The 22,525-nt window shown below is 46.9% G+C and overlaps 1 protein-coding gene across 32 annotated transcripts in view; it reads left to right on the top strand.

Moving 5' to 3' along the window:
• The window catches only part of kif1aa (kinesin family member 1Aa), a 511,250-nt gene that overhangs the window by 308,461 nt on the left and 180,264 nt on the right, over positions 1-22,525 (top strand). For 14 of the 32 annotated variants that reach the window (XM_072474801.1, XM_072474798.1, XM_072474790.1 and 11 more), the window contains 4 exons: positions 2,366-2,662; positions 15,124-15,242; positions 17,350-17,432; positions 20,362-20,497. In XM_072474801.1, coding sequence (XP_072330902.1) covers positions 2,366-2,662; positions 15,124-15,242; positions 17,350-17,432; positions 20,362-20,497 — 635 coding nt within the window. The remainder of the gene's footprint in view (positions 1-2,365; positions 2,663-15,123; positions 15,243-17,349; positions 17,433-20,361; positions 20,498-22,525) is intronic. The other 18 variants (XM_072474808.1, XM_072474806.1, XM_072474807.1 and 15 more) reach the window with 2 other exon arrangements.

The raw sequence follows: 22,525 nt of genomic DNA, 5'->3' as shown, positions 1-22,525 counted from the left end.
TCGGAATCAAAATCACCACGGCCATTCTCTGCTTGTTTATTTGGTTGGGATGTAACTCTATACCAGTCACTCCCATGTTTCACACCCTGTACCGGTCACTCCCGTGTTCCACACCCTGTACCGGTCACTCCCATGTTCCACACCCTGTACCGGTCACTCCCGTGTTCCACACCCTGTACCGGTCACTCCCGTGTTCCACACCCTGTACTGGTCACTCCCATGTTCCACACCCTGTACTGGTCACTCCCATGTTCCACACCCTGTACTGGTCACTCCCGTGTTCCACACCCTGTACTGGTCACTCCCGTGTTCCACACCCTGTACTGGTCACTCCCATGTTCCACACCCTGTACTGGCCACTCCCGTGTTCCACACCCTGTACTGGTCACTCCCGTGTTCCACACCCTGTACTGGTCACTCCCGTGTTCCACACCCTGTACTGGTCACTCCCGTGTTCCACACCCTGTACTGGTCACTCCCGTGTTCCACACCCTGTACTGGTCACTCCCGTGTTCCACACCCTGTACTGCTCACTCCCGTGTTCCACACCCTGTACTGGTCACTCCCGTGTTCCACACCCTGTACTGGTCACTCCCGTGTTCCACACCCTGTACTGGTCACTCCCTATACTGTACTTTCTATCACCTCTGCTTTCCATCCGGTCTGCAAAGGATTGCATTGAGTGAGCTGTGATTTTTGGATATGTGGGATAATTGTGTTTCACCACATGGGGCAAAGGCCTCCCTTACCCAAGCCATGAGAAATTCCACTTCTAATGAAGGGAGTGAGATCAATGCAAGGTGAATGTTAGTAAGTATTGAGTGTACAGAATGAATGTCATATTGTGATATCCCTAATCAATGATGAACACTGTTTTAAAGATTTCTGCAATGTGCTTTTTACACTTACTGTACAATTCACTGGAAAATGCTGAATTTAGAAAGTTTATTTGTGAACTTGCATTCTGGGCATCCACTTCACCAATCAATCCATGTGCCTGCTGATTCTGTACTCTGTCCACAAATACAGGCTGTCTTGGTTGAAACAGTGTGCGCGTCAATACATTAACCAGGCAGAGTGAGGGCTGGAAAGACCTGTGCTTGTACTGTGGCTTCTCACACATCTGCCTGCACTTCCAGCTTTAGGTAAAGGACTGGTTGTCAAATGAACATCCACTCCTGATTTGGATAAAAGCTTCCTGCGTTTAAAAAGAAAAAGATGAATAGGTATTGAGTAAGGTTGAGAATTGTCTTGTGGTCCCCTGGGCCAGTCTTTGACTGGATTCCTCATTCCCCATGCCAGGGGTAATCATTGACTGTTGGCGGGGAAAATATTTGACTAGTGGGACCATCATATCACACCATAGCTGCTGACTTGTTCATCTAGGCATTGCCTTTTCCAGTTACACTCACCAGGACTGGCAAAAGAACCGAAGCGGAGAGGAGGAGAATATTTCCGGCAGCGAGGTGTTGTGATCTGGAATGCTCTGCCTGAAAGGATGGTGGAAGCAGATTCTCTAGTCACGTTCAAAAAGATATTGGATATACAGCATTTTTGAAAAGGAAATCTGTGCAGAGCCACAAGGAAGGGCCGGGAGTGGGGTTAATTGGGTAGCTCTTTCGAAGAGCCAGTACGAGCACAATTGGCTAAATGGCCTCCTCCTGAGCCATATGATCCCCAAACTCATTGCAGGTGCGATCTGGCAAAACAAAACCCATGGCAGCAGCAAGGCCGTGTGACTGTCCAGTGATGTGGATGCCAACTGCAAGCTTTGCTGTATGAAATACTCTGATAAAGACAATAACATCTGATTGGGGTGTTCCAAAACTAAGCTTGAGGTCTGGGAGGTCAGCAAGAGATGGGGCACAAAGTGGTCAGCGGGCAGTGGGAAATGTCTGGCTGAATCCGGTGCTTTTTTGGCACCGGTGTTGCTGTCCTTAGCAGGTAAGATAACGCCGCTAAGACATGGATCTTCCCAACACCATTGTGGCCATTCAGCAGCCGGGTCACTTTACAAGGTCATTTGTTCGGGTGATTTTAATTGTTTTTACAGTTGTGTGGTATTATCACATCTTAAATCAGCTTCCCAGTTCTTATTTTTAAAAATGTACCCATTGCACAACAACTTTGTCCACCGGGTAAGCCAAATGGATGGTACATTTCTCAGCTGGACTATGCCCTATATGTCCATTGGCAACTTGACAAAGATTCTTGCCCACACATATATTTAATAGGAAACAGTTTCCGACCACAGCTTACTGACTTCCTGGGGCCAAATCTTCACTGTCAGTCAGAGGGTTTCTTACAGCTTGTTGGAATGATGAGGTTTTTTTTTTAACATGTCTTTGTCTTGTACTAACCCTAGTTCCCCTGTCTCTGGCTGTACTAGTTCTCCCATTTTCAACACTTGCATGACTGAACGCATGGCTGATCTCACCCCCTCCCCCACCTTCTCGAACCCTGACTCTGACATCACTGAGCTCGCAGACGAGCAGCATGATGGGAAGGAGGAGGAGGAGGAGGAGGAGGAGGAGGAGCTGGACGATGATACCTTTCTGGACGATCCCTTTTCTGACCTGGGGGGAGACGAAGGGTACCCGATCCACCATGATGGCCAGGACCCGTTTTACGACCGCTCACCCTGGTTCAGTTTAGTGGGAAGGTTGGTGAGGTCTCTAGAGCATGATGGGAAGGGACTAGCTCTTTCACGCCGAGAATGGTTACCTCCGTGGCGAATGGCCACGGCACATCTCAAGGCAGGATTCATTGACTCTTTGGAAACCAAATGCCATGAGCTCTAGGCTTGGCCCCAGGGCTGCAGGTTCACACTGAGGGAATGGTCTCACTGAAGGTATGACCTGGATTACGTTGTACCAAAAGGCCACAGAATTGATAAAGCCTTCCTCCCCAAAAAATTGGAAAAGTCAAATGATACTGTTAAAATTACAAGCATCATGTATTGACTGCTCCAAGCCAAAATTAAGGTCACTAAAACAGATAGAGTGGAATCCGACAATATGCAATAGTATGGTGGAATAGAAGCACTGATTGTTACCAGACCCTCCCACCAATAATGATTACAAACGATCTGGAAGTTTTTGAGGGGATAAATATTCACTTTCACCCACTGACCCTCTTCGACCCAGGGTACCATTTGAGCAACTAGATTTCAGAATCTACGTATTGCAATGAATATCTGACCTGGGGGAGGGCCCTTGTGAAGTGCAAAACCCGAGCAGTAGCTCCTGCGAATGAGTTTCTTTCTGCAGAGTGAGAGTGAGCACCGTTCGTCTATGTTATTGCCAAGTGATAGTTGGCTACTATCTTGAACCGCAAAGACAGGCTGAGCTGGCTGGAGAGTGAGCACCCCCTTGTGCGTTTGGAGATATAGTGACAGGATTACAGCTTTTCGCTCTCTGCTCGTTCTAAAATAGAAAGGCACGTGAGAAATGAGTTGCGTGGCATCTCGCCTCAACCCCATCCATTGTATTTGACAACATAAATGGCTCACTTCAGGTAGACCTTGAACAACATGCAATTGCAAGACTTGGCCTATCAAACCTAATGAGTGGGTAGTCAAACTGGTTACCACTGAGTAAGCTAAATTTATATCTCCCAACTGGTGAACCATTAGTGGCCTTGGTTACATGATGGGTGCATATATATGGATTCCACTGTATCTCTTGAGGAGAGACCAGTTTCTCAGTGGGTTCCAGAGGGTTGGTGATAGGACACTGCAGTGAGACCTGAAACAATCCAGAATTTCTTCCCCCTTGATAAACTGTTTTAAAGAATTGTGCTCCTTTTCAAAAAAGAAACTCCCAATAAAATATTTAATCATTTGCACTTAAACAAATCATTATCCTCAGCAAAACAGAGCCTCAAAACATCGCGGCAGAGTGTCCACGCCGTTGTAAACGCCGTTGCATTTTATGACGGCATGAACGGGCCGCTCCCTTGACTAATTCTGGCTCCTCCAGGGGGCCAGCACGGCACTGGAGCGCTTCGCGCCGCTCCAGCTGCAGATCCCGGCGTGAACTGTGCGCCGTGGGATCCGCGCATGCGCAGTTGCACCGGCGCCAACGACATACGCAGTGGAACCGGCGCCAATGCGTGCATGTACAGTGGCCTCCTTCAACGCGCTGGCCCTGGTGCAACAGGGCGCAGGACTACAGGGGCCAGCACGTAGGAATGGAGGCCCCCAGCCATGGAGTCCGGCCCGCCGATTGGTGGGCCCCGTTCGCGGGCCAGGCCAAATCGGAGCCCTCACCAGGGTCGGATACCCCCTCCCCGCCCCAAAGGCCGCCACCCGACCCTTACACGCCAAGGTCCCGCCGGCCCAGAGCAGGTTAGAATGGCGCCGGCGGGACTCGGCTCTTTTCATACGTCCGGTCGGCCCACCGGAGAATCGGTGGGCCCGCCGCGTAGAGCAGCCCGCGATCGGCACCGCGTCAACCACGCCGGCCCCAATGGTTCTGATTCTCCGCTCTGCGGAGAAACGCGTGCTGGCGTCGGGGCAGAGTGGCGCGATTCGCGCGGCCCGCTGGCGATTCCCCGACCCGGCGTGGGGTTGGAGAATCCCGCCCCAGTTACTTCCTGCTCGCTGTTTAATATTGGAGCTCTGAGATTCTGCAGCAACAAGAAACAACAATTTAATGTGTCTGTTGTCTCCCAATTTAGCAAATGGTCTGACTAGGAACTAATCATTTTTTAAATTATGAGCGCATGAATAGTACTAGAGAAGTTAAAGGAGATAACAAAAATCCAAGTTGAAACAGCATTTAAAGGCAGGAGCAAAGAAGTGACCGATAATAATTTAGGGACAGAGTTGGATAGAGAAAGGCTGAAGTGGATGAAGACTCCTGGATTGACAAAGGACATAGGGTGGAGACAACGTTACCACATTAACTATGGGGCAGGATTTTGAATTTGGGGTGTTGGGGGTGCAACTTTGAACAGGGTCAAGATGGGGACAGTGGAGTTTTAAAGAAGTTTAAGCTTGTGTGGGATTGAGTTTGTAAGGCTACCAAAGAAGCTCTTGGGGAACTAAACAGACAGCTATAGAGGTGATTGAAGTTGTGCAGAGGGCAGATGTGATGCCAAGATGCATGGGCCTCAGGGAAGGAAATTAAGTCAGCATATTAACTATGGTTGTGGAGAAGCTGAGCTCCCATTAAAGGTGCTAGCCTTCACTCAGTAGTAGCCCCTCCTGCCTTTGGGTAAGAAGCTAATGCATTCAGCTGACACTCCAGAGCAGCATTAAGAAAGCGTTATCTCTCCAACTTGATCTCTCTTTCTCTCTGGATCACTGACTTCCTTTCTTCATCCACTCCTTACAGTTCTCCAGTGTGTTAGTGAGTCTCAGTCTACTCCTCACCATTCCCTTGAGAAGGATTATAATGTTTAATCCTTTCTAAAATGGCCACCAAATAGTTTGATCACATGAAGTGAAAGTCGAGAATCCTCCAGAGTGCGACCATCTTAAGGAGAATATCATATTTTAAAAATGACTTGTTTCCTGATGCATTTAATGAACTTGTTCAATATGTTGCTTCTGATAATTTCAGGAGGTTTGAGAGCATTGTTTGGATAATAATACTGACCACATATACTTTCATGTCTATATTAAAACATGGAGGGTCACTTCGGGTGTCACTGCAGTTGTCTTGTCGGTTTTAACAATTCATGCCATGTTGACATTTATTTATAGTTTAAACTCCGATCTTTTTTCGCAGCTGGGAATCCTAATGTTCTCCTGATGAAAGAGCTTGTCCCTTTGCCAGCTCATCTCAATAGGGCATGCCAGGCATTCTGAGTAGGGTGTGCCAAGGCATCTCAAGAAGGCATGCCAGGGCATCCAGTTTCCAAACATGTTACAATTTATCTGAATTGGCTATCCGAGCACAGCGGCTTTGAAAACAAATAAAATAATTTTCTTGAACCATGCACGCCATTTTGAAATTTGCTATGTCACCATTTTGGAACTTGCTGCGCCGTGTGCTGGATATATATCTGTTCATTTTGTAGGCGCTATTTTAGAAGCTGGCTCTACCGTATTTTAAAGTTTCGCCAATGTTTCCTTTCAACTGACTTTCTTCATGTCTTTGTTTCTTGTGTTGAAAGCTTTGTGTTCTGAGCATGCCACCTTTGCACCTCACCAATCTTGTTACCAGCTCCGTTCCATTGGGCACCGTACATTCAGTCTGCTTCAAGTGCCTTGCCTGTGTCCAGGATATGTCTTTCTAACGGTCATATGAGTCAGATGGGTGACATTATTCCTGGTGATCCAGATTCAGTGGAGACCTGTGTTGCGCTGAATCAACGTAACAATGGCACTGCCACGTCCCCCTAGAGTCAGTAGGATAGGGGAAGGAGTAACCTTGTTAAAGCTTGTTCATTCACATGTTATTTCCCCTCATTGGAAACGTACTCAATGAAACATGCTCTCGTAACAATTTCTGTAACAGCAAAATCATTGTCCTAATTTAATTTAATTTCATTGTGTTCAGAAACACATCTTGTGCTGATGCGATCTGTAAAGACAATCACACTATCATGTTGAGGTGTCAATTCGTAACAAGTCTTGAAAAAGATTAATAATTAAGGATCATAAAACGTGTTCCGGAGACTCATCAGTTTCTTCAGTAAGACTTGGGTCAACCCCAACATTATGCTGGTGTGTGCAGAACAATACTCAGGGTGGCGCTGTTCATGAAGGTTTGATAGGATCTTAATGATAGCATCCTTGAGGATCTGCAAACCTGCCCTGAAATTCTATGGACTAATGGCAGATGGGTGCCCATCTGTTTTGTGCTTTTCACAGGCCATTTATATGAAATCCTGGGGAATAATATTTGGGAGTGATGGAGCAATGGAGTAAAAATATAAACTTTCACCATCAGGCCCACCGCTCAAAATGACAGCTGAGTAGATTGGAGTTGTATTCAGTGATGGGATAATATGCAGCAGAGTCCGCATTTATTCTTTTGGGACAGTAATGTGTGCAAAATGTTCCCAATTCTGTCATTACTACAACTCATCTAGACCAGGATTGGATTAAACCTGATTAAAATGCATAACTCCAAGCATTTTGAAACATTAGGACATGTGTAATACCTTTCCCCTCATCTTCCACAAACCTCCCTCCAAACAAGAACTTATTGACCACCATTCCAACAGGTTGGGCACTGAGTAAAGATGACCCCGTTCTTCTTCACAGCTAGGTGAATAATGATATTGGCAGAGGTATGGGGAATATTGACATTCACCTGCTTAACCAGCAAGTGATATGTAACATGAGGACATGCAGAAGAAAGGAAAAATTAACCTCGCCCTCAATCTAATTAAAACAGAAAGACAAATGCATTTCAATTATTAAAGAGAAAAGTATGCAGGCGACCTAATGTTGGATCTCCTTCACTCAACCCACTCTCTTCCCAAACTAAGCCATGTTACAATTTCCAACTTTAATCACCATGAAATTTCCCATAAGCCTTCCTCAAAGTTAAAGATATCAGAATATTGTAATGAGGTCATTAAATGGATCTAGCATTAAACATCCAGTCCACCTCAACAGCGAATTTAATCTTGTGACTACTTCAGAGCAGAAGGTATCTTAACCATTTCATAGAACCTTGGAGAGCACATTAATGACTGCATTAGGACCCTATTTTGCAATAATGTTGAAACCAAGATATTGCAAAGGCAAGTGGAGGTTTTAAGATCATCTGCAATATTTTTGCTTGCTTTCCACCATGGTATGGAAGGTATCAGAGTCAGAACACCACAGTCTTCACTCTTCGCCATCCTGTGGGGAAATTGAGGGTCAGTTTCTGGGCATAGGCTTTCACACAGCTGGCCATCGTTGGAAGAAGGGAAGCAACCAGTGTGTATGTCACATGTTTGATTGAGGTCTTCCCAGATTAAACTCACATACCTTGGAGAAATGAGATGCACAAAAGGTCTAAATCCGATTCCCCCTTTGCTTACTGGGTTTGTTTATGATTTCCAATGAACTTCTTACCCGCTGAGAAGTTTCATTGTTTTGAATAATGTGCCCATAAACAGTGCCTGTTTCTTCAGCTGCAAATGGTTGAGGCTGGAAAGGCAATGCTCTTTGAGCTCACTGGAAAGCGATTGAGTGAGTACTTGAACTTTAGTATTTGCTAACGGCCACATCATTCACCTTGGAAGTTTGTTACCATGTTGAGAAATCCAGGGAAGGGGAACGCTCACAATATTTGGACCAAATGATGATAAGGAAAGGGGCATGCAGTCCCCTATTTAAATCCAAATGCCAAATTTTAATTGTGTCACAAATTGTTGACACAAATTCCTGTCTTGAAATGCTCTTGATAAATTCAAGCAGTAACAATAAATTGTTTCAGGATAGAAACATTTAGGGAAATGTCACGTGTAATGAATTCTGGGGAAGATAAAGATATATTTTTAAAAATCTCTAAATTTATACATCAAAAACGCACAGGGCAAGTTGTCCCCAGGGGTTTCCCCCCCGGTTCATTAGATTGTTTGCTCGATTTCCCTACCTCCCTCCCTTCCAACACTGGGTTTGTGAAAAGTTCCATGTGACAGGATAGAGGTTGAAGTACCTGACAAAACGTAAGTTTGTGATCTAGTTGAATCCATGAGAAGTTTTGATCTTGTGGGCGAATCTTTCATTGTTTGTGGAAGATCCCCAATTCAGAAAAACAGAAGCTGGATGTTAGTCCCATTAGGATGCTGTTTCCTCTTGAAGCAGACTGAATCCACAGGATCCAGTATGGTTGCTTGTACTTAATGCTACTGAATACCTTTCTTTCTTTTCTTTTTATATATTGCAGATGTTTTATGTCGACAAAGTTTGCTCGATTGCAAAGCGGCAGTGACCCCCCCCTCCTTCCCCCTCCATGCTGATTGTGACTTGTTGATGAATCTATCCTTCTATCCTTTAGTCGTACATGTGTGGTTGTCCACGGTCGCTGTCGCCTGGCTGGCTCTGGCTGGCTTTTGATGCTGATTTGTATTGCTGCTCTTCGTCCTGGCACTGTGGCGTGCTATATTTATTGGATGAAGATTATAGGTGGTTCTACTTTGGTCACTCAGGGACTTTAGACTCTCTCCCCCCCCCCCCCCCCCCCTCCCCCATACTTCCCCAATACATCCACAACAATGGAAATCTTATTGCCAGTGGCCAGTTAAACTGCCGCCACAGCAAATTCTATAGCCTATGTGTTAAATCTAGTTAAGCAAGCATCAAGTAATGCATCTTTGCAGTGACTCCACAAGAATTCACTAAATGGATTTTTATGCCAGTTCAGTATTCACATTTGTGTCTGTTTTCAAAATTTCTCTGCTTAACCAGAAGTATAGACAAATTCTTGATAAACATGGACCATGACAGGTGATCATGAGTAGACTGATCGACCTTGCCTCCAAGAACTCACCGATGGTTAAATTATTTGACAAAATTTAGCCTCACAAGGTGTTGTGGTGCCCGAAGATTATTGAGGCCGCTGGATAATGGATGGGTTTCCTGAGGGACTGTTTGGGCTGTTCTTCAGGCTCCACGCGTGGCTGGCACCAATTAACATGGCACCTAGTGGCAGAGATGAGAGCAAAAATTTGCCTTTCTCGCAGACATTTAAGCCTGTTTCATAAGATAAAACATTGTCAAAGTTTGCCTCAGAGTTAGATCCAAAAAATTCCAAAGCAACAGATCAGAAGTCCTGCTATCAATGATCGCTTTAAAATGGTCAAACATGAGGTCAACAATAGCACCAAACCCAACATTGATTTGTTGTCAACTGCTTGAGAAGGACACATCCAAGAAAATTAGTCACAGCTCTTGGAATGATGTTGGTTAATGGATTTGTAGACTATCAATTATTAGACCGATATGTAGGTCAGGATACAGTACCATGGAGTGGCAGAACACTGATCCACACTCCCCTAGTTTTTACATAAAGTGGCTGCACCACTTCCTGTTGATGTTACTAAAGAGATGTGCAATGCAGAAAACCTCATGACGGGTGAGGTTGGGAACCATCGGTAAGGGGTTTAAGCTGGAGAATAGCTGAGGAAAAGCTCTGGACCTCTGCAAGTTTGCTCTCTGCACACCTTGTGAGGCAAGCAGTATAAGATTTGACACATTTAAATTCTTCCTTCCCCCATATTTTCTGATTTAATTTGTAGCCAGCTTATGGACACCTTCATATCTTGGGGCGTTTGACAAATGAGGCGAACGCCTCCACTTTTCAAGGCTGCAATCTTCGCCAGACCGAGGGCTGGATTCTCCCCCATGATCCCACCTGAAATTGAGCAGGACTACAGTCTAGCACAAAATGAGGAAAGATTCCTGCAATGTGGCCTCCCCTCACCCGATTTGAAATCTTTATTCCTTTTGTGAGTATCTCTGTTAAAGTCAGCATTTGCGGCCCATCCCTAATTGCCCTTCAACTGCGTGGCTTCCTAGGCCATTTCAGACAGCAGTTAAGAGTCAACTACATTGCTGTGTGTGTAGGTAAGGACAGCAGATTTCCTCCTGAAAACTGGTGAGTTCTTACAACAATCGATGATGGTTTCATGGTCCCCATGATTTTATTAAGTGAACTTACATTTCACCATTTGCCATCATGGGATTTGAACTCATGACACCAGAACATTTGGCTGAACCTCTGGGTTATTAGTGCAGTGACATTACCACCATGCCATTGTGTCTCCCATGCAAATGGCTGCTTCTTCCCTGTCCACTGCATGCACATGGCAGCAGAAGGATGGGTTCCGGTTCCCTGGTATAAATTAATAAGATATGGTAGCCATTGCAGAGACATGGTGGCAAAATGACCATGCCTGGAATTTGAATATTCAAGGGTATTTGATATTTCAGAAGGATAGGAAGAAATGAAAAGGAGGTGGGGTAACTCTGTCAATAAAGGATTTGATCAGTGCAGTAGTGAGAAATGATCTTGGCTTGGAGGATCAAAATGTAGAATCATTTTGGGAGATACAAGAAATAGCGAATAAAACAAATAGGAGTGCTTTATCGACCCACTGGCAGTAATTGCACTGGGGAACAGAGTAAATGAAGATGTGATGGGGGCTTTTAAGCAAGATACTGCAATGGTCACGGGAGATTTTAATTATCAAATGGATGAATCAAATTGGCAAGAATAGCCTGGAGGATGAGTTCATAGAGTGTATTTTAGACAGTTTCTTAGAACAATATATTCTGAAACCAATGAAGGAACAGGCTGGTTTAGACCTGTTCATGTATAGTCTGAAAACGCCCGATCTCGGAAGCTAAACAGACTCAGGCCTAGTTAGTACTTGGATGGGAGACCACCTGGGAATGCCAGGTGCAGTAAGCTTTATGGGCGGCATGGTAGCACAGTGGTTAGCACTGTTGCTTCACAGCACCAGGATCCCAGGTTCGATTCCTGCTTGGGTCACTGCCTGTGCGGAGTCTGCACGTTCTCCCTGTGTCTGCGTGGGTTTCCTCCAGGTGCTCCGGTTTCCTCCCACAAATCCCGAAACATGTGCTAGGTCAATTGGACGTTCTGAATTCTCCTTCTGTGTACCCGAACAGGCGCTGGAGTACGGCGACTAGGGGATTTTCACAGTAACTTCATTGCAGTGTTAATGTAAGCCTACTTGTGACAATAATAAAGATGAGATTAGATTAGAATAAAGGGCAGAAAAACAGAAAATTATTTAAATGAGATTGCAGAATTCTGTCGCACAAAGGTATCTGGTGTCCTTGTACATAATTGGGAGGGCAAATGGAATGTTGACCTTTTTGCAAAGGTGGGGGGGGTGGTATAATTGTACACAGTGTTGGTGAGACCTCACCTAGAATACTGTGTGCAGTTTGATCTTACTGAAAGAAAGATATACTTGCATTGTAAGCAGTTCAGAGAAGGTTCGCTGGGCTGTTTCTGGGATGAAGGGGTTGGGATTGTCTTGTGAAGAAAGGTTGAGAAAGTTGAGCCTATATTCATGGAGTTCAGAAGAATGAGAGGTGATCTTATTCAAACATATAACATTCTGAGGGGGCTTAACAGGCTAGATACGGTTTCAAAATAAGGGGTCTCCCGTTTCTGATTAAGACAAGAAGAAATGTCATCTTGAGAGTCATTAGTCTTTGGAATTCTCTTTCACAGAGTGCAGTGGAAGCTGGGTTATTAAATATGTTCAAAGGTGAGATAAACAGATTTTTGATTGGCATGGGAGTCAAAGGTTGTGTGAGACAAGGAGGAGAATGGAATTAAGGCCATAAATCAGCCATGATCGTATTGAATAGTGGAGCAGGCTTGATGGGCTGAATGCTCCTATTTCTTACAGCCTTATGACTCCAGACCCAAGGACTTGGCTTGGGTCTGGGGCAGATTTGGAGGGATGACTGTAAATGCCACCCCAATGGAATTTCACCTCAAGAGCTCTCATATTGCCACTCCAGGATTGGTCACATGCTGTGCTTACCCTCACCTCTTCTTTAAGAAGGAACTCAGAACGAGGGAAAACTATGCCTGCGACCAACAAAAGCAAACTCACCTGTTGACTTTGACTCTTCACTCCACTCCTCTGATGAGTGTCAAGCATGTTAATTCTATGTCAGCTGCAGTTCAGCTTGGAACACACTCGCTTCTGAATCAGAATGTCATGGATGCAGTCTCCACCAGAGAGATAGAATCCAGGCTTACACTGCAGAGGCGCCACCTTTCACATAAAATATTAGATCGGCCCAGTCTACTTGGCGGAAGGGTGTCAGAAAATTCCAGCCTAGAAAACATTTCAGGACAACCTGAGATTGTAAAAGGAGCCATATGAAAACAACAATTTTTTTTCTTAGTTTTTCCCAAGAATCACACTGAGTTACACATTTAGGCCACTTTCCAGTGACCATGTCCATCACTTTCCCCGAATTAGTTTCCTTGTTGAGGTGTGACGCTGAGATTTTGAAGTTCTTCCTGGCTACTATTAGTTAACATGCAGGTTTTGCAATACATATTGCCTTCATTAAAATGGTGCCATTCAGCACAAATGGCTCCAATGAACTGAGCCCCAGCACTGAATGTGCAACTTCCAAAACTACTATATGTGGCTGCGACAATAGCCAGTACATTTGATGAACCTCCTTGAAAGCTAGTCTGTAATCACGATGTACTTTCAATCCCAGAACTGGACCCATTTACGTGTTATCTGACTGGGAGGATATTGAAGAATGGTGTAGGAAGAAAGAAGGTATTTGGTGATTGGTTTGTTGAGCTGGCATTAATAATCATAATCCTGCAGTTGGAGAGGTTATCATGAGGCATGATCTATATATAAAGCATAATTACATTTACTATCTTTGAGTATCTGATGCGTGAAGTTTAGTTGGATCCAGTCACAAAAAGACCCGGCTGATCAGTACATAACAACAATCTTCTTTGTTGAGGGGCTCCAAGGCGATGCAGTCCGACCAGACTGTTCTGATTCACTTGCCCTTGAGCCTTCTTCCACCAGACACACACCCAGGCTGACCATGCCTGAATTCTCATTTCCGCTTTTGCCTCCATGCCCATTTCAAGTTTGCCACCAGGCCTCCTTCTCCCACAGGTGGACAGAGATAATTATGCAACTTCTGAGGAATCAGGAATGCCAGCACACAATGGGTTAAAGAGGTGCAATCTAAATGAAAGGAAGGTGGGCAGTATTCCCTTATGCCGCTGCCAGACAGTGCGAGAACTTAATTCAACACAACACTCAATTGAACAATCTGGCAAAGGACAGGGAATACTGGATCATATGAGATAAAGGCAGCAGGACAGGTGAATGGGGTAGTAAAGAAGGTATATGGGGCACGTGACTTTTATCAGTTGTGGCATAGATTCTAAGAGCAGGGCGGTTATGTTGGAGCAGTACAGGACTTGGGTTAGGCCACAGCTGGAGTACCGTGTTCAATTCTGGTCACCGTACTATAGGAAGGCTGTGACTGCACTCGAGAGGGTGCAGGGGAGATTCACCAGGACATTGCCTGGGATGGATCATTTTAGCTATGAAGAGAGGCTGGATAAACTCAGATTGTTTTCTTTGGAGAAGAGAAGGCTGAGAAGGGACCTGGTTGAGGAATAGACGATTATGAGGGACATGGTCAGGGTGGGTAGAAAGCAGCTGTTCCCCTTAGTTGAAGGGTCAAGAACAAGGGGACATAATTTTAAGGTGAAAGACAGGAGGTTTAGATGGGATTGGAGGAAAATAATTTTCATCCAGAGGGTGGTGAGAATCTGGACTGCACTGCCTGGGAGGGTAGTTGAGGCAGGAACTTTAAAAAGTACATGGAAGAGCACGTGAAATTCCATATTCAAGACTACGGGTCAAGTGCTGGGAAGTGGGATTAGTGTATATTAGTGGGTTTTTTCTTGTCAGTGTAGGCTTGATGGGCTGAAGGGCCTCTTCTATACTATATGATTTTATGATAAATGGACTCAAACAGCAGGGATACTGGGACCAGTACTACCAGCCTCCTTGTACTGTCAGAGACCTGTTTTTGTTTCATTCTTCCACACAATGTGGGTATCATCGCTGGCTATGCCGGAATTTGTTCCCCATCCCTAATTACCCTTGAGAAGGTGGTGAGCCATCTTCCTGAACCACTGCACTCCATGCGATATGGCTACAACCACAGTGCTGTTAGGGAAGAAGGATATTAGGTTGACCTGTGACAACCAGGAATGAGAACAGGACGTTTGACCAATCAGGCTGGTTTCTTCCAATGATCCTGTAGTGTCTTTGACGGGGGAGGGAAAAGACCCATCGATAAGAAACAGCCAAGTGGAGCGACTGTGTTTAAACTGAAACCAGTGCTGTAACATACCTGCCAAAAACAATGGGAAAGTTCCAGGTCAAATATGAACCGTTGACCATTCCTACTTTCCAAGCATCCCCAACAGAAGGGGACCACCTTCAAAAATTCTTAGCTTTACCTCATTCCAACTCCAAGAAAACCAAACAATCTATCAGTGCCATGTTTTCTAACAGACCTAGTTGTGAAGTCCCTGAGCCAGTGAAGAAGTGTAGAACCACCTATGGCGTGAATGTGATGCTGGGTGGAATGGCTGATAAGTTTTGTCTTCTCATTTCCAGAGCATTTGTTTACCTCAGTAACCTGCTGTACCCAGTTCCCCTGGTACATCGTGTGGCGATAGTCAGTGAGAAAGGAGAGGTCAAAGGATTTCTACGTGTGGCTGTTCAGGCCATTTCTGGTAAGTAAGAACATGTGTATGAGAGTACCCCAGAATGAATGGGTGGACAGTGGGTCAGACGTTGTCCTTTCACACTCTGGGACTGGGTGGGACAGTGGGTCAGACACTGTCCTTTCACACTCTGGGACTGTGTGGGTCAGACACTGTCCTTTTACACTCTGGGACTGGGTGGGACAGTGGGTCAGACACTGTCCTGTCACACTCTGGGACTGGGTGGGACAGTGGGTCAGACACTGTCCTGTCACACTCTGGGACTGGGTGGGACAGTGCGTCAGACACTGTCCTTTCACACTCTGGGACTGGGTGGGACAGTGGGTCAGACACTGTCCTTTCACACGCTGGGACTGGGTAGGACAGTGGGTCAGACACTGTCCTTTCACACTCTGGGACTGGGTGGGACAGTGGGTCAGACACTGTCCTTTCACACTCTGGGACTGGGTGGGGCAGTGGGTCAGACACTGTCCTTTCACACTCTGGGACTGGGTGGGACAGTGGGTCAGACACTGTCCTTTCACACTCTGGGACTGGGTGGGATAGTGGGCCAGACACTGTCCTTTCTCACTCTGGGACTGGGTGGGACAGTGGGTCAGACACTGTCCTTTCACACTCTGGGACTGGGTGGGACAGTGGGTCAGACACTGTCCTTTCACACTCTGGGACTGGGTGGGACAGTGGGTCAGACACTGTCCTTTCACACTCTGGGACGGGGTGGGACAGTGGGTCAGACACTATCCTTTCAAACTCTGGGACTGAGTGGGACAGTGGGTCAGACACTGTCCTTTCACACTCTGGGACTGGGTGGGAGAATGGGTCAGGCTCTGTCCTTTCACACTCTGGGACTGGGTGGGACAGTGGGTCAGGCACTGGCCTCTTAGCATTGGATCTTGTGTTTACTGGCAGCCTGAACCAAGTAGACAAATATCTTAATTGTGACTGTTCTCTAGTTTTGCACCAGGAATTCTTAATTCCTAGTTGAAAGCAGTGAGTAAAAGAGGTCCATAAATCTCAGTCTCTGTCTCCTGAGAACCCTAACCCTAGGTTTTAGAGAGTTGTTAAGTAACCCCAGGGTTCAGAACAGCTACAAACAACCAAATCACATTGATGTGAGGCAGTACGCCTGTCACCCCCTCCTCAGTTTTCTATCAAAGTCAGACACAATGAAAACAACTGGAAAAATGGTAAATACCTTTGTGTGGCAGGAAGCCAGCAGCATCTACCGGTGTAGGAGCCATTGTCTGCACGTGAGGTGCTTTGGGCCTCGGGTAATGATCTACAGGCCGATGTGCGCCAGTCCGGAGAGGAAAGGGAAAGAAACTCCCCATTTTTGCAGCCTATAGAGAAACACATGAAATACGTTTGGCTTTTGTCTGGAAGTTCAATCTCTCTCGGATAGAAGTCAGTGGGAAGGAATTGGACAGCATGCAAAATGGAGTGTCGATCCATTGCTTTTTGCTACTGTACAAGATGAATTGTACAGGGGATAATTTTACCCGCACCTGCTGGTTGACCAGAGTGGGACAGCTTCACGTTTTACACCTAGCCCAATTGGTGGAAATAAAATTGGGTTATGGCATAATTTGGGCCAATCCCATCACGTTTGTACTGGGCAGGTTTGACCTCCCGATATTTAGAGTCTTAATTTTCAGAGTGAAAATTTTAATATGCACGAAATAAGGCCGTGTTGGTATAGTTCGTCTTGCTATTCAGTGGAAACATTGAGAATGGCTCCCTTAATATATTCAGCTAAAAAGTAGAGACTAGGGGAGATGGGTGGTGTAGTGGCAATGTCACTGGGCTAGTAATCCTGCGGTCCAGGCCACTGCCCTGGGGACAAGGGTTCAAATCACACCACAACAGGCGGTGGAGTTTTACTATAAACAATGTGCTGGGGTACGGGGAATAGGCAGGAGAATGACCCTCAGCCATGATGCCCGTTTGGAGAGCTGGTGCAGACGATGGGCCAATTGGCTTCCATCTGCGCCGCAACAATTCTGAGATTCTGACACGAGTGAAGCTCTTGTAGCAAAGAAAATTCAAGGAGATTATAACATTCATCCTCACAGCTTTATTTTGTTGAGTAATATTCTTTCCTTGTGTCCCATTTTAGCCGATGAGGAAGCTCCAGATTATGGTTCAGGGGTTCGACAGTCGGGAACAGCCATCTCCTTTGATGACCAGCACTTTGAGAAGGTAACTGAGGTTTTTCCTTCACATCGGCCCCTACTGAAGCCAATTACAAACAATGTACTCGGAAACAGAACTGGGCAGAAAGAAATGTGAAATTCCTTACCAAAAATATAAAAGATTGTGCACATCTAGATTTTTGTCACATATTCTGAGGACATCTGGGCTGTTTAACACAGGGCTAAATCGCTGGCTTTGAAAGCAGACCAAGGCAGGCCAGCAGCACGGTTCAATTCCCTTAACAGCCTCCCCGAACAGGCGCCGGAATGTGGCGACTAGGGGCTTTTCACAGTAACTTCATTTGAAGCCTACTTGTGACAATAAGCGATTTTCATTTCATTTTTCATTTTTTCATGTATTTGCACTAAAAGTGTGCCTTTGATGCAAAAAACAACCAAGGTCAAGTAAGATGTAGCACACTGGTGGAACTCTAGAAGGAACTCCCATCCCTAAGTTTACCCATGGTAACCCTTAGCCCTGAGGTGTCAGCCATGGCTCCGCTTAGCGGAGAGTCACAGAGTTCCAAGTCCTAGTCCAGGGCTTGAGTACAAAAATCAAGGCTGATACTCTGTTGCAGCACGAAAGGAGTGCGGAACTGTTAGAGGTGCCATCTTTCAGATGAGATGTTTGAAGTGAGGCCCCCATCAGTTTCTCAGGTGGATTTAACATTCCCATGACACTATTTCGAAAAAGAGTTGTCCCCGATGTCCTGGCCAATATTTATCTCCCAATGAAAATCACAAAAATATTAAATCATCACATTGAATTTTGATGGAGTTCACTTTGTGCAAATTGGCTGATACACTTCCTACATTACAACTGTGACTGCACTTAAGCATCTGATTGGTTATAATGCTCTTTGAGATGGCCGTTGAGCATAAAAGACGATATATAAATATAAACCTTGGGCGAGATTCTCCGACCTGCTGCCGGGTCGGAGAATCGCCGGGGGGGGGGGGGGGGGGGGGGTGAATCCCGCCCTGACGCCGGCTACCGAATTCTTCAGCGCCGGGTTTTGGCGGGGGCGGGAATCGTGCCGCGCCGGTCAGCAGCTGCTAGGAGCGCCCCCCCCCCGGCGATTCTCCGGCCCACGCGGGGCCCGTTTTCGGGCCGGTCCTGCCTGCGTAAATCAAACCAGGTCCGTACCGGCGGGACCTGGCTCTACGGGTGGCCTGCAGAGTCCTCGGGAGGGGGGGGGGGGGGGGGGGCGGGGGATGTGGGGGGGGGGGGCGCGAGGAATCGGGCCCCAGGAGGTGTCCCCAGAGTGCCTGGCCCGCGATCGGGGCCCACCGATCCGCGGGCGGGCCTGTGCCGTGGGGGGCACTCTTTCCCTCCTCGTCGGCTGCTGTCAACATCCACCATGGCCGGCGCGGAGAAGAACCCCCTTGCGCATGCGCTGGGAAGACGCCAGCACACGCTGGCACTCCCGCGCATGCGCCAACTCACGCCGGCTGGCGGAGGCCCTTCGGCGCTGGTTGGGCCCGCTGCCAAGCCCTTCTGTGCCAGCTGGCACGGTGCCAACCCCAACGGCGCTGGCCTAGCCCTGAAGGTGCGGTGGGTTCCGCACCTTCCGGGCGGCCCGACGCTGGAGTGGTTCACGCCACTCCTCGCTGCCGGTACGGCCCGCCCCACCGGGTAGGGGAGAATCTCACCCCTTTTCTTTTTTCCCAGTCCTTGAGATTAAGCACTGTAACCCCTAACCCTGAGAATCCGGGTGTGTGGAAGAAGATTAAGTAGACGGAGAGAACAGATTGCACGTGATGTTTAGAAAGAGTGTTGTTGAGTAGAATAGAATTTGTAATTGCCAGATTATACATGGGGCTAGAGAAGAGGCAGCTTGATGGGTGGAATGGCATCTTACTGATCCATGCCTGTTAGTGTTTGTAAACCAGCTGACCATTTCAGAAAGGCATGGACTGGCAGACGGTTAGCAGAAGTAATTTAATGCGGAGAGCTGAAAGGTGCAAAAACCAAGTGTTGAGATTATAGACTCAATAGGAAGAGGCTGAAGATCGTGGATGAATAGAAAGACCGAGGAGCTTAAGTACATAATTCCCTGATGTGAAAGTACAGATTGGTAAAGCTTTCAAAACAGAAACAACGGGAGGGATTCTCCGTCTGTTGCAGTGAATGGGGAGATTTGGCTGGGCGCCACATTCTCCATCTTCGCTTGGCAACAGTAGCAGGGCGGATGCGCAACGGTGAATCCCGGCCACCATCAAGTTTTATAAAGACAGACGTAACATACAAGAATATAGGAGTATGATGAATGTGTACGAAACATTGTTTAGGCCATTGTTGGACTACTCTGTGCAGTTTGGAATTGTATTGTATATTATTGTAATTATATTGTAAAAAGAACATTAAACCAATAGCACACAATGCTGATTCACTGGATACCAGGCATGCCAAACTAGAGTTAGACGGAATGACTTGAAATTCCAGGATGTACTCCTCTGGGAGCTGCGACGGCTATGAGGAGAGTTAATAGAGGTGTTTTAGACTAATAACAAGCATGAATCAGGAAATATTATTTCCTCTGGCTAGGGCATAAGTAATGAAAGGTCAGCATTTTAAAATGTAACTGAGAGTGAGGAGTGAAATTGGAAGAAATATCTTTATGCAGGGGGGCTGTTGGAGTAGGGTCGCTTTGTTAAGTGTGTGGCTGAGGCCGAGATAATTGCGTATTAATGGGAATATTGAATAAATCTTCGAATCAGTGGAACATGCAGCCATAAGGCAGTGTAGGGCAGTAGGGTGGTTCAGGATTGCTGCAGCAAAAAGTACAGGCGAGATGGGCCAAATGGCCTCCTTTATTGCTGGTAACACAGTTGGTTTTATTAACATTGCCATAAATATCCAAGAACATGTTTGCTGAAGTGACGATGGGATGTTTGTGTGAAGATAACCCTGTGATCCCCTCTGTTGCCTTTAGTTTCAGTCAGATTGTTGTACAGCTGGAATGTCTCGCTCTGAAACGTCGCAGGAGGAGTTGCGGATTGTTGAAGGACAGGGTCAATCGAGTGATTCAGGCCCCTCAGCCGATGAGGTCAACAACAATACCTGTGCAGGTAGGCGCTACATCATCGAAATCGATGGCACCCTTTGTTCAATCATGGTTAGAAAGTGTTATTTAGGAACATTTCAACAAGAGAGCTAGATGTCCCAGTGCCAATTTGTGCAGAGATTATTAAATCTGATAAATCAATGGGGCAGAATAATCAGGATGGAAAAATCAGTCTTATGACCCCACTCCCGATTTCTGTTCCTTGAGAGTAAATTTGATTTGGAGATAGTGTAAAACGGAGCCGATACAAATTCAACCACACGTCATACATATTTCTCAATTGATCACCAATTTCAGAAAACTCAACATAAACTAGGTGTTGACCCTGGGACCTGCGAATTCCCTTGTTTCAAACTTCCTGGAAAAACATTCTTCATCAATTATCTCCTGAGCTCTAAAACATATCTTTTCACAACCTAGTGAGGGCGATTAGGAGTTTTAAAAATCTCAGTGAGATATTATGATCTGGAAAGAATTGCCTGAAAGGATGATGGAAGCGGATTGAATAATAACTTTCAAAAAAGAATTGGGGGGGGGATTCTCTCATCCCGCGGCAGAATGTTGACGCCGTCGTAAACGCCGTCGCGTTTTACAATGGCATGAATGTGTCGCTCTGAGGAGTGATTCAGGCCTGCAAATGGGGCCAGTACTGGCGGCGCAAGAAGCGCGGGGGGGCGCGGCGCCAGACCGTGTCGGATACGCGTCAATGACGGGCGCCGCGTCGCCTAAAGGTGCGCGAGCGGCGCACAGTCCCGAGACCCTCAAGATGGCCGCCTCCCTGCCGTGACGCCCCGAGGTTCAGGGATCACGACCCGCTACGCTGCTGGACGTGGTCGAGGAGAGGAGGGCGACCCAGTGCCCCAGACGGGTACACCGCCACCCGAGCAGCACAATCTGGCATAATTGGAGGGAGGTGGGCAACGAGGTCAGCGCAGCGGGTCACACCCCCACGGACCGACTAACAGTGCCGCAAGAAGATGCACGACCTGACGAGGGCAGCCAGGGTGAGTACACCGAGACGCGTCCCTGGCACCACCCCACCCCTACCACCCACACATGTGAAAGTAGCCCCCCCCCCCACCCCCAGGAGGAGGGCAAAACCCCCCACCTGACCCACATGGGCTGCACCCACCCATTTAAAAAAAAAAATTTTTATTAAGGTTTTCACAGAATATCAATAACAAAATGAAAAAGGAACCCAACAGGGTTAAATACAAAAACAGTGAAAAAGCAACCCTCCATATCTCCCCCCTGTACAACAATAATAAATTAACACCCCAACTTAACACAGAGCCAACATAGCAAATATATACACCCCCTCAGACCCCACAGTGTAATTAAACAGAAATAAAGAACCCCCCCCCCACCCCGAGTTGCTGCTGCCATTGACCAATGTCTACCGTTCTGCCAGGAAGTCTACGAACGGCTGCCACCGCCTGAAGAACCCTTGTACCGACCCTCTCAAGGCGAATTTCACCCTCTCCAACTTAATAAACCCCGCCATATCGTTGATCCAGGATTCCACGCTTGGGGGCCTCGTGTCCTTCCACTGAAGAAGAATCCTCCGCCGGGCTACCAGGGACGCAAAGGCCAGAATACTGGCCTCTTTCGCCTCCTGCACTCCCGGCTCCTCTGCCACCCCAAATATTGCGAGCCCCCAGCCCGGTTTGACCCTGGTTCCTACCACCCTCGACACCATCCTCGCTACGCCCTTCCAAAATTCCTCCAGCGCTGGGCACGCCCAGAACATATGGGTGTTGTTTGATGGGCTCCCTAAGCACCAACACACCTGTCCTCACCCCCCAAAAAACGGCTCATCCTTGTCCCGGTCATATGTGCCCTGTGCAGCACCTTAAACTGTATGAGGCTGAGCCTCGCGCACAAAGAGGAAGAGTTCACCCTCCCTAGGGCATCTGCCCACGTCCCGTCCTCGATCTCCTCTCCCAACTCCTCCTCCCACTTACCTTTCAACACCACCGAGGCATCCTCCTCCTCCTGCATCACCTGGTAAGTTTCCGAGATCTTCCCCACT

Source organism: Scyliorhinus torazame, chromosome 14, assembly GCF_047496885.1.
Source record: "Scyliorhinus torazame isolate Kashiwa2021f chromosome 14, sScyTor2.1, whole genome shotgun sequence".
NCBI lineage: Eukaryota > Metazoa > Chordata > Chondrichthyes > Carcharhiniformes > Scyliorhinidae > Scyliorhinus > Scyliorhinus torazame.
This window is presented reverse-complemented; position numbering and strand designations above follow the sequence as displayed.